This window comes from Telmatherina bonti (genome assembly GCF_933228915.1).
Source record: "Telmatherina bonti genome assembly, chromosome: 4".
NCBI classification, from domain to species: Eukaryota; Metazoa; Chordata; class Actinopteri; order Atheriniformes; family Telmatherinidae; genus Telmatherina; species Telmatherina bonti.
The window spans coordinates 16,936,784-16,952,785 of NC_136622.1; the positions used below are offsets into that span (position 1 = coordinate 16,936,784).

General features: G+C 43.4%; 1 protein-coding gene across 1 annotated transcript in view; it reads left to right on the plus strand.

Annotated features, from left to right (window-relative positions):
* Positions 1-255: 255 nt before the first annotated feature.
* Positions 256-16,002, plus strand: part of celsr3 (cadherin, EGF LAG seven-pass G-type receptor 3) — a gene marked incomplete at both ends in the record, with an annotated part of 103,595 nt that continues 87,848 nt past the window's right edge. The window contains one exon of the mRNA XM_079238454.1: positions 256-5,914. Within this exon, the coding sequence (XP_079094580.1) occupies positions 256-5,914 (5,659 nt within the window). The remainder of the gene's footprint in view (positions 5,915-16,002) is intronic.

Consider the following 16,002-nt stretch of genomic DNA (forward strand, 5'->3'; position numbering starts at 1 on the left):
GCCGCGCCGCTCCTAACGCTCCCACGTCCAGCTCCACGGACCACAGTGGGTAGATGCCAACTCTCCAGGCCGACAGAGCGACGGGGGAGCCTGGGGGAAGGTGTCGGGTGGAGCCGGAGGTCCTGGAACTGGCCACCTAGGGTTAGCTGAACGAGGGAGAAAGAAGGAAGGCGCACTCAAGAGAGAAAGATAAGAGAACAGTGTGAGGTGGAAGAGGGAGAAAGGAGGGGAGACACAGAGAAAGGAAGAGACTAAATGGCTGCACCGCTAACGGGCTTCACCCCGCTCCTGCTCTCGTCTCTGGCACTCCACCTGCTTCTCCTCGGTCCTTTGTTAGCCCTCACCCCAGGGACGGGGAGTACAGGAGGGGCTTCCTACAGATGGACCCCGGGCCTCTGCAACCGAGACACCGGTAAAGTGAACCAGGAGCTTCAGCAGTGCCAAGAGGCAGAAGAGTCACCGAGGGGTATCTGGAATCTACGCCCTAGCAGGTGGACTGAGGTGCGGATACACGCTGGATGCTCTGGAGTACAGCATGCAGGGGGGACGCTGGGGGGATATCAACAAGATGGGACGAGGAACGCTCTGAAAAAGAGGCTAAAAAGAGTCGGGACGCTCTGGGAGAGAACAGACGACCCTCCGGCGTCGTTATCCCATCCGACAGTTTCCCACTCCGGTTGTGAGAGCAGGTTGAACTCCGATGGCGTTCGCGCAGGAGAGGGAGTGGAGGGAGGACGGATGGAGAGGAAGGGCGTTTTTTCCCTTCCCGCTTCACCTGCTTTCACCTCCTCGCCGCTTCAAAACGGCAAAAAGAGAGAAGTACAAAGAACTAAAACGTGCGCGTTGAGGCCACACCTCGCCAAACGCGGTGCTGCCGGAGCCTTTGTGCACGCCTCTGGCCTGTGTGAGGCACCCGGAAGTGGAGAGAGGAGAGGAGGAAAGGTGTGCAAAAGGGCTCGTGAGGTGAGGATGCTGTTATCCACACGGTGCTCCCCTACACTCTGGCTTTACTCCTTCAGCTCTGACGTTCAAGCTCCCTTCCGGACCAACAAGCCCTCACCTGGCTCCTCTCCAGCCACTCCCTCCTGGAGCGACTGTCTTCTTTCTGGATATATTTTACCACATGCTGATGCTTCAAACTACATCTTCAAAGTCAACCCCATTTTCACAAAGATTTCAGACTACATCTGGCAGTTTCTAACTTTTTGTTTCTCTCAGATCGGCTACACTGATACAACTAAGCAGCGACAGTTTTCAATGAACAGCAGCAACAAGGAGGTTTGGGATGCTGGTTTGAGCTCACCCAGCGTGGACAAGAGAGTCTGCGTTTTTTTTCACTTGAAAAGGCACAGGGTTATTGATCCTAACAGTAACACAGAGGGGGGTGATGACAGTTGGATGAGTGGGTGCATTAGAAGCAGAGAGAAGAAGAGGGGGCAGAGATGTGGAGGACGTGATGAGCAGAAGGATGCATTCAGGTGTAGGTGTAGGTCCAACGCATTCATCAACCACGGTGCCAGGGCGCTGTTTGGTCGCTGGTTATCTCCTCCAGATGCAAGTTCTAACAATGCCAGAATTGTGGATCAGGGGAGGGATGATGGTAGAGAGGTAGAGGATGAGAGAGGAGGAGGGGTTCACCACGGCAACAAACACATTAATTTATCTAATTACCCGGATAATGGTTTGGCTTTTCCGATTCTGACGCTCTTCCACAGGACTGATAATGAGATTCAGCAGGGGAAATCAGCACCAGCAACCAGGGGGCAGGGCAGGCAAGTCTGGAGAGAGAACAGGGAGGCTCCCGGTTGTTGCTTTAGTTGTTTAGGCACAAAAGAAATGAGGGACGGATATTTAGCTGCGTTTATGGTCCCGCAGGGAGACAAAGCTCAGATGAATCTCGTCATCCAATATATGCTCAGATGCATCACAGACCAGCGGTTTCTGACCAACAGAAGCACCATCTCTGAAACCGCATCTAAGTATCCGGTGCTTAACACACACTCTCAAACCCAAACTGGTTTTTATGCAGAGAGTGAGGAACTCTCCACGTCGCTCCATCAGTCTGCTGAAGAAGTAAAAGCAACTTCAGCGGCAGAGTCTGCCGGTGACTCAGGCTTTTCCTCCACTGCTAAGTTTCCCGTTACATCTGTCGGTGCTGCGTCAGCCACGCTTCATTCTGCCACAGCAATAAAGCCGCGTCTACAAGCGCAGCCTTATCACTTTAAAGCAGGCTTTCTTTCGTTTTTCTCGGAAATGAATCTGACCACGTGGCATGGCGACTCTCCATCTCGCTTACCCTCAACTGGGGGAGAGATTTCAGCACAGCGGACAGCTCCACGAGATGCTCAACACGTTATTCTGCTGAACAGATTCAACACCAACAGCAATAACAACAATGCAGGCGAGGAGAATCAGGAGGGAAAGGGGAATATTTATGAAACGAAAGCGCAGACATTAGACTGGCACGGTGAGACACAAAAGCGAGACCTGAGGGAGGATGCTGTCCAGGCAGGGTGCGCTGAGTGCATTTCGCCTGACTGTTCGTCTTCTGAGCGAGGTGAACGCGCCCATATGCAATTAAAATCCGGTAATCAAGTGCCATTAGAGCCCAAAGGTGTCAGGCAGTCAGATAATCTGCTGATGGGGGCTGGGGAGGGAAGGGAGAGAATTGCAGAGAGGGAAAGAGAGGGCTTGGAGGGGTCTGCTGCTGTTCCTGCTGATGTTTGGGGAGGAAAATTACAGGTGGGGGAGGGCGAAAGAGAGGCGCGGCCAATGGGAGGGAGGGAACCGTGGACAGAAGAGAAGGGGGATTGGGAGAAGGTGAGGGAGAAGGGGGTAACAAAAGCAGACCAGACAGAGGAAAGAGTGATAAGAGGAAATGATCAGGATAGGGGCAGTAGCATCTCAAGCATCACACAGTTAGATAACAACATAGAGGAAGAAGAGACCCAGGCACATGAAAGCCACCAGGGAGGTGAGGGTGGGGAGAGTGAGGTTGGAGGGGAGGAAAAACATTCAAGGTTCGAGAGGAACCTGGAACGACTGATAATAGTAGGAGATGATGTTACTTCACCAGGAGAGAAGGACAGAAGGATTTTGATGCCTTGGTCACGTTCTAGACGTGCAGCCAACAGACACCCCCATTTCTCACTGTATAACTACCAAGTACAAGTTGCTGAGAACCAGCCACCCAGCACCTCAGTCATTATCATGTCAGCATCAGACCAAGATGCAGGAGATGCAGGCAGGGTGAGCTACACCATGGCTCCTCTGATGAACAGTCGCTCCTCTGACTACTTTCATATCCACCCAGACACAGGTCTGATCACCACCACTCAGATTCTTGACAGAGAACACATGGATCTGCATTACTTCCGGGTTACAGCAACTGATCACGGTTCCCCTCGGCTATCTGGGACCACAATGGTGGCCATTACTGTTTCAGACCGGAATGATCACTCTCCTATATTTGAGCAGACAGAGTACAGAGAGACGATCAGAGAGAATGTAGAAGAAGGCTATCCCATCCTTCAGCTGAGGGCCACCGATTCAGACTCTCCTTCCAATGCTAATATCCGTTACCGGTTTGTCGGTGAGACAGCTGCAATGGCTCGGGCTGCCTTTGAGATTGATCCACGCTCTGGTCTCATTACAACTCGTGGATCTGTGGACAGGGAAACAAATGAGCACTATACACTCCAGGTGGAGGCAAGTGATCAGGGCAAGGATCCAGGGCCACGCTCTGCCACCGTCAAAGTTTTTATCACAGTGCTGGATGAGAACGACAATGTGCCACAGTTCAGTGAGAAGCGCTACGTAGTGGCAGTGAAGGAGGATGTGCGTCCTCACTCTGAGATTCTTCGTGTGAGTGCCACAGACCGCGACAAGGACAGTAATGCAGCTGTTCACTATAACATCATCAGTGGTAACAGCCGTGGACAGTTTTCCATCGACAGCGTCACCGGTGAAATTCAGGTGGTGGCCCCGCTAGACTACGAGGCAGAACGCGAGTATACACTCCGTGTTCGAGCGCAGGACAATGGGCGACCACCTCTTTCCAACAATACTGGAATTGTCAGTGTGCAAGTGACAGATGTCAATGACAACCCACCAATTTTTGTCTCCACACCATTCCAGGCATCCGTGCTTGAGAGTGCCCCAGTTGGCAGCTCCATCCTCCACATTCAGGCTATTGATACAGATTCTGGAGATAATGCGCGTTTGGAGTACAGGTTAACTGGAACTGGCTCTGACACACCATTTGTCATCAATTCTGCTACTGGCTGGGTCACTGTCAGCTCCATTCTCGACAGGGAATCAGTGGAGCACTATTTCTTTGGCGTGGAGGCCAGGGATTATGGCATGCCACCTCTTTCTGCTACAGCCAGTGTCACTATAACAGTGATGGATGTTAATGACAACCGCCCTGAGTTCATTCAGAAGGAGTACTATGCTCGCCTGAATGAGGACGCAGCGGTTGGTACCAGTGTTGTGACTGTCACAGCTGTGGATCGAGACATAAACAGTGCCGTGACCTACCAGATAACAGGGGGGAACACCAGAAACCGCTTTGCCATCAGCACAGCTGGAGGAGCTGGGCTTCTCTCCTTGGCCCTCCCACTGGACTACAAACAGGAGCGGAGATATGTTCTCACTGTCACTGCCTCTGATCGGACACTCCATGATACTTGTCAAGTGCACATCAACATCACAGATGCCAACACACATCGACCTGTATTCCAGAGCGCCCACTACTCTGTTAGTGTGAATGAAGACAGGCCGCCTGGAAGCACTGTAGTTGTGATCAGTGCCACCGATGATGACGTCGGTGAAAATGCTCGAATCACATACTTTCTTGAAGATAACATTCCTCAGTTCCGGATCGATCCAGCCACAGGAGCGATAACTCTCCTGGCTGAGCTTGACTATGAGGACCAGATGACCTACACTTTGGCTATCACAGCTAAAGACAATGGCATTCCACAGAAATCAGACACAACTTACGTTGAGGTAAATGTAAATGATGTGAATGACAACGCACCCTTGTTTCTCAGTCCCAGATATCAGGGAACAGTGAGTGAAGATGCGCCCCCCTTCACCAGTGTGCTCCAGATCTCAGCCACAGACCGTGATGCACATGCCAACGGACGTGTTCAGTACACCTTCCAAAATGGTGAGGACGGCGATGGAGATTTTACCATCGAACCCACATCTGGCATCGTCCGAACTGTTCGTCGTTTGGATCGTGAGAGCGTTCCCTTTTACGAGCTCACTGCTTATGCCGTGGACCGTGGCGTGCCCCCTCAGAAAACCCCTGTCCACATCCAGGTGACAGTCCTTGATGTGAACGACAATGCTCCTGTCTTTCCTGCTGATGACTTTGAGGTTCTGGTGAAAGAAAACAGTGCTGTCGGCTCTGTGGTCGCTCAGATCACTGCCACCGACCCAGACGAAGGTGCCAATGCTCAGATCATGTACCAAATCGTAGAGGGCAACATCCCGGAGATCTTTCAGATGGATATCTTTTCAGGAGAGCTCACTTCTCTCATTGATCTTGACTATGAAGCCCGCAATGAGTATGTCATTGTAGTTCAGGCCACGTCAGCTCCTCTTGTCAGCAGGGCGACTGTCAGGATTCGTTTGGTGGACCAGAATGACAATCGACCAACTCTACAGGACTTTCAAATAATTTTCAACAACTTTGTGTCAAATCGGTCCGACAGTTTCCCAAGTGGGGTGATTGGGAGAGTACCCGCCCATGACCCTGATGTGTCAGACAGGCTGTACTACACCATCAACAGGGGAAACGAGCTTCACCTGCTGTTCCTGAATCGCACAAGCGGAGAGATCCGGCTGAGTCGAAATATATATAACAACAGGCCACTGGTTGCTCCCATGCTGATCACTGTCACGGGTAAGAGACCATGGAATGAAAAATGTGTGGAAAAAATGGGAGGGAGGTTGCATGTGTGAAGCCTGTCTAGATTCCCCTGTAGCTTTATTCAGTGTAAAAATACTGTGAAGATAAGGACTCCAACATGATGAGGTTGTGTGTGAGTGAGAAATGGAGCGATAGAGCTGGATGATGCTTTGCTGAACCCTGCATTTTCCTTTTTCCTTTCACTTTGTCTTTCTCTTGATTTGAGCTCATGAAACAACTGGGTTGATATTTAAAATTTCCACTTGGCTTTCTGAAACCATGCCGACACTACATGCAGGTTGTGGAAATTGAATGAGTGGAAAGTAGACAAAGCAAGAAAATTAGGTTTGGTTTTCCAGTCTTAGACAGCTGCTACCTGTAACAGTCTTTCAGGGAAGCTTTAAGGGAGAAATGTTGGCAGTGATGGAGCTGTTGTTCAGGTTAGATGTACCTGATGGCATGGGAAGCAACAAGACTTACGGTAGTTCTCTGTGAGGAAGACGTGTGAGAAAGGATGATGCATTGTCTGGATGTCAAATGAGAATATATGGCAGCAATACTCCAGAGTGATGGAAACATATTAGATCTTCAGTATGACATGGCTTTGTTTAATTCTTTTGTGAATTTTGTGAATTCTGGTGGACATTTTCATATTATTCAGCTTGATTAACAATATATTGGAAAGGCAGCAAACAGCTTAGGTGAAATATTTATTTATTTAAGTTCGCAATCACATTTTTCTGGGTTAGAATTGGAGCTGTATGGCTCTGAGCAGTAATCGATATCACAACACTGCAAATACAGTATGATTGACATGCGCTGGGATAAGCACAATCCAAGTTGCCATAGCAATTTTTGTACAATTAAAGAAAATCTATTTAGCTGGGAAACAATAAACTGCAGCTCTTTGTGACATAGCCAACTGCCACCATTGTCTTGATATCCCATCTAAAGAAACCTTTTCCCGACTGAAACCAAACAGCGTTTTATGGACCGTGACCTTTGCAGCTCATCAATCATCACATGATGCTGATTATAATAACGTGGAATTAAGGTTCCAAGCTTTTTTGAAGAAATGCACATCACATAAGACACAGTTTCATTTTTAAGTTACGCGAAAGTCTGTCTAGGTTTATTTCTAGTGTTTTATTATAGCTTTTGACTTTGAAATACACTTCACTTATAGCTTTACAAGCTTCTTTGTTGCCGCTGATCAAAGCCTCAGTAAGTTCTGGAAAAGAAATGAGAGCAACATTGTTTCTTTAGAATCCTTTGTAGTGCTGTGTTTGCATTCTGTCAGGGAGTTTTAGTGTCGGAGAGCTGACTTGGGAATATGTGTGACCTGCTACCCCATTTACACTGATTTTAGCAGGAGTTTCACAGGTGATGATGTCACCTTTAAACATATTCACTCTGATGTGATGCTGAGGGGATTTGTCAGGCAAAGAAAGCAGGAAGTTAGTAAGCAGTCATCTGAGTGAATGAGTGAGTTAGAGAGATTTAGAGACTGACAAATGAGCAGCTGAGGGACATATAAGAAAGTAAGATAATCAGTCAGTGAATGACATGAAAGTGACAGGATAAATGTGTAAATAAATAGTAAACGGGGTTGATAAGTCGCAATGACTCCCCAATTCCATTAAAAAAATATTCATATAATATAAATGATCTTCTAAGTGGAGGAGTGATGGAATATTTAGGCAATCAAACAAAGCTACTATGAAGTGTTTGTGTGTAGTTTGTGTGGTGTGTGCGCTACAAACAGCATGTACTGATGCTTGCATGTGATAGCCTCTGTCTACATCTGCCTCCCCAGTTTGCCTTCAGCTTGGCTGAACCAGCCATGTAGATGCATTGCAGCTTTCTCTCCATTCGTCTCCCACTATGAAACTATTTAACCCCCCCTCCCCTCCACACACACGCACACACACCCTGCCTCGCCCCCCCTTGCACCAGGATTTGACAGTTATGAGATTATAATGAAACAACAGTCAAGCAGAGTCAGACTCGGAGCAGAGCTGTCACTTTCATTGTATGCTGTGTGTTATCTGTGACTATCCATCTCTCCTCTCCCCATCACTGTTTTCCTTTCTTTTATTCTTCCTTTCATGGGATGGGTAGATGAGTACATTTTCCTCTTTCATCGCTTTTGTTTCTCTCATTTCTTTGAGTCGTTCTGTTTTTCCTTCATGTATTTGTTTTTGCATTTCCCTTTACTTTACCGTCACCACTAAGCCGAGCTCGGCCTACTCAGCTCATCATAAGTTTTACATTTAAGGGCAAAAATTTTGGCCTAACTGTGTGATGCTTGAGGTTAAAATCTGGGTTACCATGAGCAAGGCAGTGAGCGAGTGATTAAGTTAGATGAGAGATTTTTTTTTTTTTATTATTTAAAGCAATGTTACTTTTTTCAATTCCTTCTTTTACTATTTAAAACAATGGAAAAAGCAGAAGTGTTTTTGTTAGTAACACCTCACTTTGTTGGTACCTCAGCCTGTAAACAATCTTCCTGCAAAAAGCTGATATGACAAAGAAGGACCAAGACAAGATTCTTGGCTTGCATGTCTTGAGATAGTTGAGTGAATTACAAAGTTTCAGTAGGATCATTATCATGATGCATAAATCTTCCTATTTTCTTTTTGTTTATCAGCTTGTGTTTACTTTTGGCTTTTGCAGGGTTTAATTGAATCCATTTCCCCCACCACCAGTGAAATATTCCCTGTGCCACTTCCTGTATCGCAGCAGTTGGAAAGGTCTTGTCTTCATGAAAATTTGCACTTTTTATTATTTGAGCCTTGTTTAGTGTTGCAGAATGTTTTAATGTTCACTTCACCAAGACTTGTTTACATGATGCACCAGCTTTACATGATGCATCAGGTTTTCTTCCGATGACTCCCCTGTGAAGGTCACATTTGTGTACAATAGTTGTTGCTGATGAGTAGAATAGGGTACCACCGTTTCAAAGCCTGCTAAATCCCCCTGAAGGTCTTTTGCAGCCAAATAAGGATTTTGATGCTCTTCTTTCACTAGTTTTAAGGCAGTTTTCTCCGAAGGTTTCCTAAGTTGTTGAGATAGCAGTCATTTCTTTTTTCATTTTCTGAATGAAATAAACAGCATCTTGATGACATCAGATGTATTTTTACTGCCCACTGCTGCTTTATGGGGATTTTATTTTCACAGTGCTGGGCAGCTACTTATACAATGACCGGACAAGCTTAGGTAGTTATAAAGGTTTGAAGAACATAATCTCTCATTTCCTGATAGTAAATGCGAATAAGCCATCACCCTAAGTAGCTAATTAAGGTCTGAGACCTCTGGAAATGGTTTTTAAGAGCTCCAACTTCATACACTGCCTGGTGTTTTGTACAGAGCTCATTTCTTTTATTTCCACTCTAAAATTGCGCAAAACAAAATAGACATAATAATCCTTCTTAAAATATTAAAGAGATTGTTTTATTTCTAATTTCTTGCCTTTGAAGATCAGTCCAACTTTGACTCACTAAACTACTCACAGTGACAAGCATGTCCAAGCGTTTGTGTGCAGCCGTGTTGTATTAGCATTTCTGCACCTCTTTCATCAACCTCTTTTCTCTTTCTCCTGTTCCCCCTCTTCCATATTCACTAATCGGTCCTGCGTCTCCCTCAGCCCCTCCATGTAATCCACAGAAACACTAACTCTCCCAGGCTGTTTCTCGATCACTGCATATTCGTTTCAACTCTGCCCCTCCTTCTCTCTCTCCTCTCCTCTGCTGTCTTCTCTCCTCACAATATATCCCCTCCTTGTGTGTGTCTGTGTGTGTACTGATGTGTTGTGGATTGTATGTATCTGAAGGCATGTGCATGCTTCATTTGTATATTTGTGTTTGAACAATGTTTTCCTCTGGCAGGAAGACTTTTGTGTGTTCCTGCAATGTTTGTGTTTGTACACAGCAGCTCTGTATGTGTGTGTGTGTGTTTTTTTTTAACTCCGAGTATGTGTAAGTGTGTATTCTCAGGTGGCTCAAAGCACTGCACTTGAGGGTGTATTCATATCCTCTGAATGAATAATATCTGTGTGTACCAGAGAGTGTTAGGACTTCTCTCCTCTCTCTGCCCTTCTCACGTTGTTTTTTTTTTCTTCCTCAAGCTTTCTTCCCTCACTTTCTCTTTTTGTCTCCCATTTTATGTCCATTCCCCTAATCTTTATCTGCTGTCTTTCTCATTTTCTCTGTGACCATTTGAGTTGGACTATTTATTCCGAGGGGAATTGTTGCATGTATGGTGCATGGAGATTAAACTGTGTTGCCAGCAGTTTAGCCACAGAAAAAAAAAAACACAGCTGGCTTTGAGGTCAGCTGGTTGAGGCAGTGATGAGACTGTTTGGCACCCCAAACAGCATCCACTCAAGGTGCCCTTGAGCGAAGTAACCCCCAACTGTACCAGTAGCCAGAAGCAGTGTATGTGGTTACACTGGCAAACTCCCAGTTGTGAATGTGTGTAGCTGTTTCAATGTAGAGCAAGGTTTTGCTAAAAGAGGAAACATGTGCCTAACTGGACTTCCCTCGGTAAATGAAGGTTAAAATATGCTCAGAGGCCATCTGGTATCAGCATGGTGGAGAGACTTTGTTCAGCCAGCCTTTTTCTCAGTAGACACTTTTGCACGACAAGGTTCATAGTTACTAAACAAGTGATGAGTGAATTACATCAGTCTGACTCGTCACATTGTTTGACCCACTTGGACCATTAATACCAAATCTTGCTTTTCATGCCCATTCAGATTTCATGTGTTGCATGTGGGTCAGTGATACAGAAGGATTTGTTATTTGTGTCTAATTGGTACATTTAAGGGTTTTTAAAAAACTTAGTGGGTACAAAGTGATTTTTAATAACACAACTGAACGCAAAACACACTGATAAATGAAGCTAAATGTTTCTCAGTTTGTGATATTTTTGTCTCCTCTGCTCTCTGCTGCTTTACAGTTATTTATTCTTCCACGTTTTTTCACCATATTAACTGGCTCCAATAGGAGAAAACGCATGTGTTTCAGTTACAGTGTCTCTGAAATGATTCCCCTCTAAGTTCTTAGACCTCAACGGCAAAGCCATCACACGCAAAGCACACACCAGTACACTGGACCACACGTACCCTTTCAAGCCATTAGACTTCAGATTCTGGTTCACAGCCTGTACAGAGTTCTGTCCTCACTGTCACAGTTACTGTCATTTGTAAATGAATTGTGCAGAAACTAAGTTTTCTCATGGGTTTGTAGGAAGTCCTAATTTCTGATGGTGATGTATTTATGTACAGCAAATTTACTTACATAAACAACATTTAAAAAAAATCCTCCGGAGAGTGAATGTAAATGTATAGAAGGGTGAGCATTCTGTGAATCATGCAGTGAGCATTATTTACATTATGAACACATCATGCAACATTTTGTCCTAAACTGTGTGAATGTAATGGTGTCTTCGTGCAGTGTGCCAGGTATTCAGAGAACTCAGATGGTGTTGCAAAAAAAAACAAAACAAAACATGTGACATAGCAGTAAGCCCGGGGGTGGGAGTCAGTGCGCCATGAATTCACTTTCTGTACATATAGGTCAATGCACTGATGTTAACTACTGTCTTCTGGGTGAGTAAGTTCATGCTTTGTGTGATGTGGGCCGGTTGAGGGGTCAGCTCCCAAGTGAATATACTGTTCATTCTGTATTATGCTTATTTAAGATAATTATGTGTTTTCAACTAATGTTACAAACATTAAATTAGATCGAGGCAAGATTGCACTCTTCATAGCAGCTGTGTCTCTGGACTTACAGGGGGGTTATCTACTCATTAGTTAGCTGTTCGATAACCCCACAGCTGTCCCTGATGTATTGTGTATAAAACACAACAGGCATTATGAAAAGGATGAAATGTTCTGCATGGCCGGATGTAGCTTTTACTGTAAAGAGCTTTCAGTGGTTGATAAGACTAGAAAAGAACTAAATAGATGTGGTCCATTTATATATATATATTTTGTTGATCTCTGTTGATGATGTCATTGTTAAATACTAGATTCCTTATCTTATCTCTTTCCATATAAAATCTATCAGGTTGAAACTTTTGCGGTGATAAACAACCGACCACAGCTGCAAATATCAAACCTTTTAAACAGTTCCTCCAGTAAACCAGATCTGGTGTCATAATGATTGACATCAAAGTGGCATCTGCAACTGTTTGAAACTTCTTAACACTTTCTAAAACTGAATTTGTGCAGATATTAGCGACCAAGCAGGGTTTTACTAGTGTAGTTAGTCCCACTTTAGGTTGTTTGTGCAACTATTTTTGCAACTAAGTATAACACTGAATTTCTTCCAGTAATGAAAACATGTCACGTTTAGACTTTTTCTTCCCTGTTAAGACTGCCTTGGAGTCATGCTTTCTGGAAAAACTAAAAGCTTCCGCCTTCAGAAATAGTTTGTTCATATTTCATGTTAATCTGTGAATGTAGGACTTGAAACCGCTGACCTGGCAACCACAATAGCCCAAATACTTTAAACTTTTAGTCTCCCATAGGAACAGCACAAAGCACATAACATGGAAGTGGTTATAGTTTAGGAGGTTGAGTAGTTGCCCTTCAGCTGGAATGTTGTTGATTTAATCCTCAACTTTCCAGGTTGAGATGTCAAAGTGTCTTTGGGGAAGATGCGGAATCTCACATTTACCAACAAAAGTATTTGTTGCTTGTGAGTCACTTTTGACGAGCTGTAATCGCGTATTGTTAAGAAATGTTTACATGTTTTCCTCTCCATGAAAATCCATTTTAAGTACTGCCTACATCTTGATCCTGTCGATATACTCATGGCCACAGCCACCCAAAGCCAAACGGTTTGGACCAAGCTTTGGGTTGCATTTCTTCATCTCCTTTCAGATACAGAAAACTGAGTGACTTTCAGCTGTCTTAATGATGTTGCGTAACCATGACACCGGCGCTAAACCTGTCACCTCAATACGTTTTTCACATTGACTGGTTTTTGACCTATTTTTTTCCATATCTGCCTGTTTTTAATCTTAGCAGTTAACTGTGTGTTAGCATCAGACATATGATGCTGCTTTAAAGTACAGTTATTAAAAGAGTGGGGATTGGTGCTGACATTGACATGGTGTATGGGATTAGTGCATAGGTGTGCTAATCTAATTTTATGCTGTAGCTTTTAGCCCTCTGAAGGGCCAGAAATATTGTATAAAGTGTTGGATTGGTTGAGGGTCATGGCCACGTCTATTTCACTCCATAGCACCATCAATTGGATAATTGCTCGACATCGGACTTCAAGAGGAAAACATTCAGTCCCTCCAGCTTCATTGTGTGCTTTCTGTTATTTTGTGCCAATGCTTAAAAGACTGAACGTTTTTGTTTTTGTTCTTTCTGACATGAAATTTGGATTGGGAGTTGAGCATAACAGACAAACAAACCGCTAAGGTGTATTATTTCTCAGCTTTCAGGATTTCTACTCTACGTAGTAGTCATACAGCTGTTTTTTACCATCCTTTGGGAGCTACCCTGTAAAATAGAGTCCATTTGACGAGGGGTTTTCTCTCCAGTAACAATGTGGTTTGAGTGGCAGAACAAGTGCTGGAAAGTCGTGATAACTAAGACAACATTATGCACAAAGGATCTTGATCTGGCAGAGAATTCTGACAGGAATAGTTTTCATGGAGTTGAGTGCATGACAAATTCATGTTCCCTGCTGGGAGCTTTGCAGCTGAGCTGGGGGCCTCTGGTACTGAAATCTGCTTCCTTACACCTTTTTTGTCACCTACATGCGTTCTGAAAAGAGTAACATGAAAAGTGCATCCACAGCTGTAGATGAAAACTTCTCCAGAAGACCAGCAATTGCATCCACCTTGAAAACAATTTAATGAAAACTGTTTGAAATGAATATTTTATAATGGTGACATGAACTAAGACTGTCTGGATAAAAGCTGCATTATCATATTACTTAGTTGTGCAAGATGAATAGTAGATATCTGCTCTGATTCTGTTACCTCTGCATAATACATTAAATGCAGGGTAGAGTTAAAAATGAAGTGCTCTAACTATTGGCTGCAGAAAGTTCCAGCTTGTTGTTAATGGTTTGTACTTTCTCTCTTGATTTAATTGCTTGGATTTGAACTTATCGTCATTAGAGTTTGCTTCACACCAGTAGCCTTTGGCTGTGTTTAATACAAGAATGGAAAGATTTGAGAAAAGAAAGGCATGGAAAACAGAGGAGGCAAAAAAGGAAATGGACAAAACCTCTCTACACTGTACTCCTTCATGCGCAATGTGGCAATGCCTCTTTTTTCCCCCATATCCATCCTTTCTTCATGTAATTTTTTCCACCTCATCCAGCCTAAAAAAGGTGTGCTGCTCTGTGGCAGCTGCCTCAGTCTGCCTGTTTTATGTTTATATTCATATTTGTCTACTCTTGGATGGGTCGTTCTGGAACAAATTCGGTTTGCCGGGATGCTGGTTCAATAACAAGAGTTGAGTCTGATTTTTGTCCCGAACCTCACGACTTATTGAGTTTATTACTCAAGACTTCCTCCCTTAATCTTTCAGATATTAAAAAGTTGAGTGGAAAATGTAAATCAAAGTGTTCCCAAACAATACTTAAATTATGTTTGTCTAATGTCAGCCAGAGAGACTTGAGATGTCTGTAGAAAAAAAATCAGGAAACTATCAGCGGACTGGAAAATCGGTGCCATGTTTAGCATTAAAGCATCAATAAATCATTAAGAAATGAGCCTCATGACATTAATATGATTACTGCAAGCACACAGGCTTGCTGAGAGACTAGCTGGACTGTAACCTGTTCTATGTGCTGCATTTACTTTCAAGACCCAAGAATCTGATTTCATAAAAGCAGTTTATTTTTAAGGCTTAAATATTTCACCCAATTTGAAGAAAAAACATGTTCTTCAAACAAATATTAGAGGAATTATTAGAAGCCCATAATTTGTAATCCAGAGTCTTGATGTTTTGAGACAGATGTCATAGTTTATATAGTCCAGAAGTGACAGAGAAATGTAGCCGTTTTTGATGCATTTGTGTCTTTTATAGTATCCTTTTAAAATCAAGCCTCAGTGGGGATTTTTTTTTCCCATTTTTCTGGACATTTTCAAAATTATTACAACAACTAATGTTTTATGAAATGGCAGTAAATTTTAAAATGCAGGAAAGTGACATAAATGACCACTGTTGACAACTCCTGCTGTTAATTGGTAGCTGCTGCTTTTCATGGCTGTTCAGCTTGACTGCATCTTAGGTTGCATCTCATTGGGTGACCTCATTGTATTTATTGTGTTAAATCATGCACAACTTCTTTTATGTTAACAATTTTTTAAAGTTGTGTTTTACTTCTGTAATTTTTTTATTGTTTGGACTTTAGTCCAAACACACAATAAATTAGACTCTAATTTAGTGTGTGATAAGAGATGATGAAAAAAAGGATTTAAGTTTATTGTATCTTCTGTCAGCAGTGGTCATAATACAGCATCACAGAAAAGTTGTTTGGCAAAAGAATAAATGATCTGATGTAGCCAAAAGATGCACCTGAACCCTGTTTGTTGTGAATTTTTTTATTTGTTATTTTCCATTAAAAGAAGGGAGGGACTTTTTCTGTTGTTGAGTTGCTTTTCTGTCTTGTTTGTTTTAGATATTTAGCAAGCACTGTACCTAAGGGAGTGACAAGGGGCTTAAGTGGATGCAGCTTCAGCTTCTCTAAGTGTTGCCTCTGGTTGGTTTTTTAATAGAAAAGCTGATTTTATTACTAAATTCATTTTTATAAATATTCTGCTAAAACATTAACATTCAGAGTACGTTTTTCTTTCTTTCTTCTTTTTTTTTTTTTTTTTTAAAGAAAAAGACCATATAAATATAACTTAGACATTGTTCATCATGTTTTTGAATGATTGGCATACACAGCATCACAGCAGTTCTATTTGCTGCTCATGCTGTGCTAAGCAGACCATTTCTCCTGCATTATTTCACCATTACAGGGGCAATTGTTTGGAAAATTCAAACTTGAACTCTTTTCAGCAGAGAAAAGACCCTTGCAGTGCCTTTATAAAAGCTGCAGACA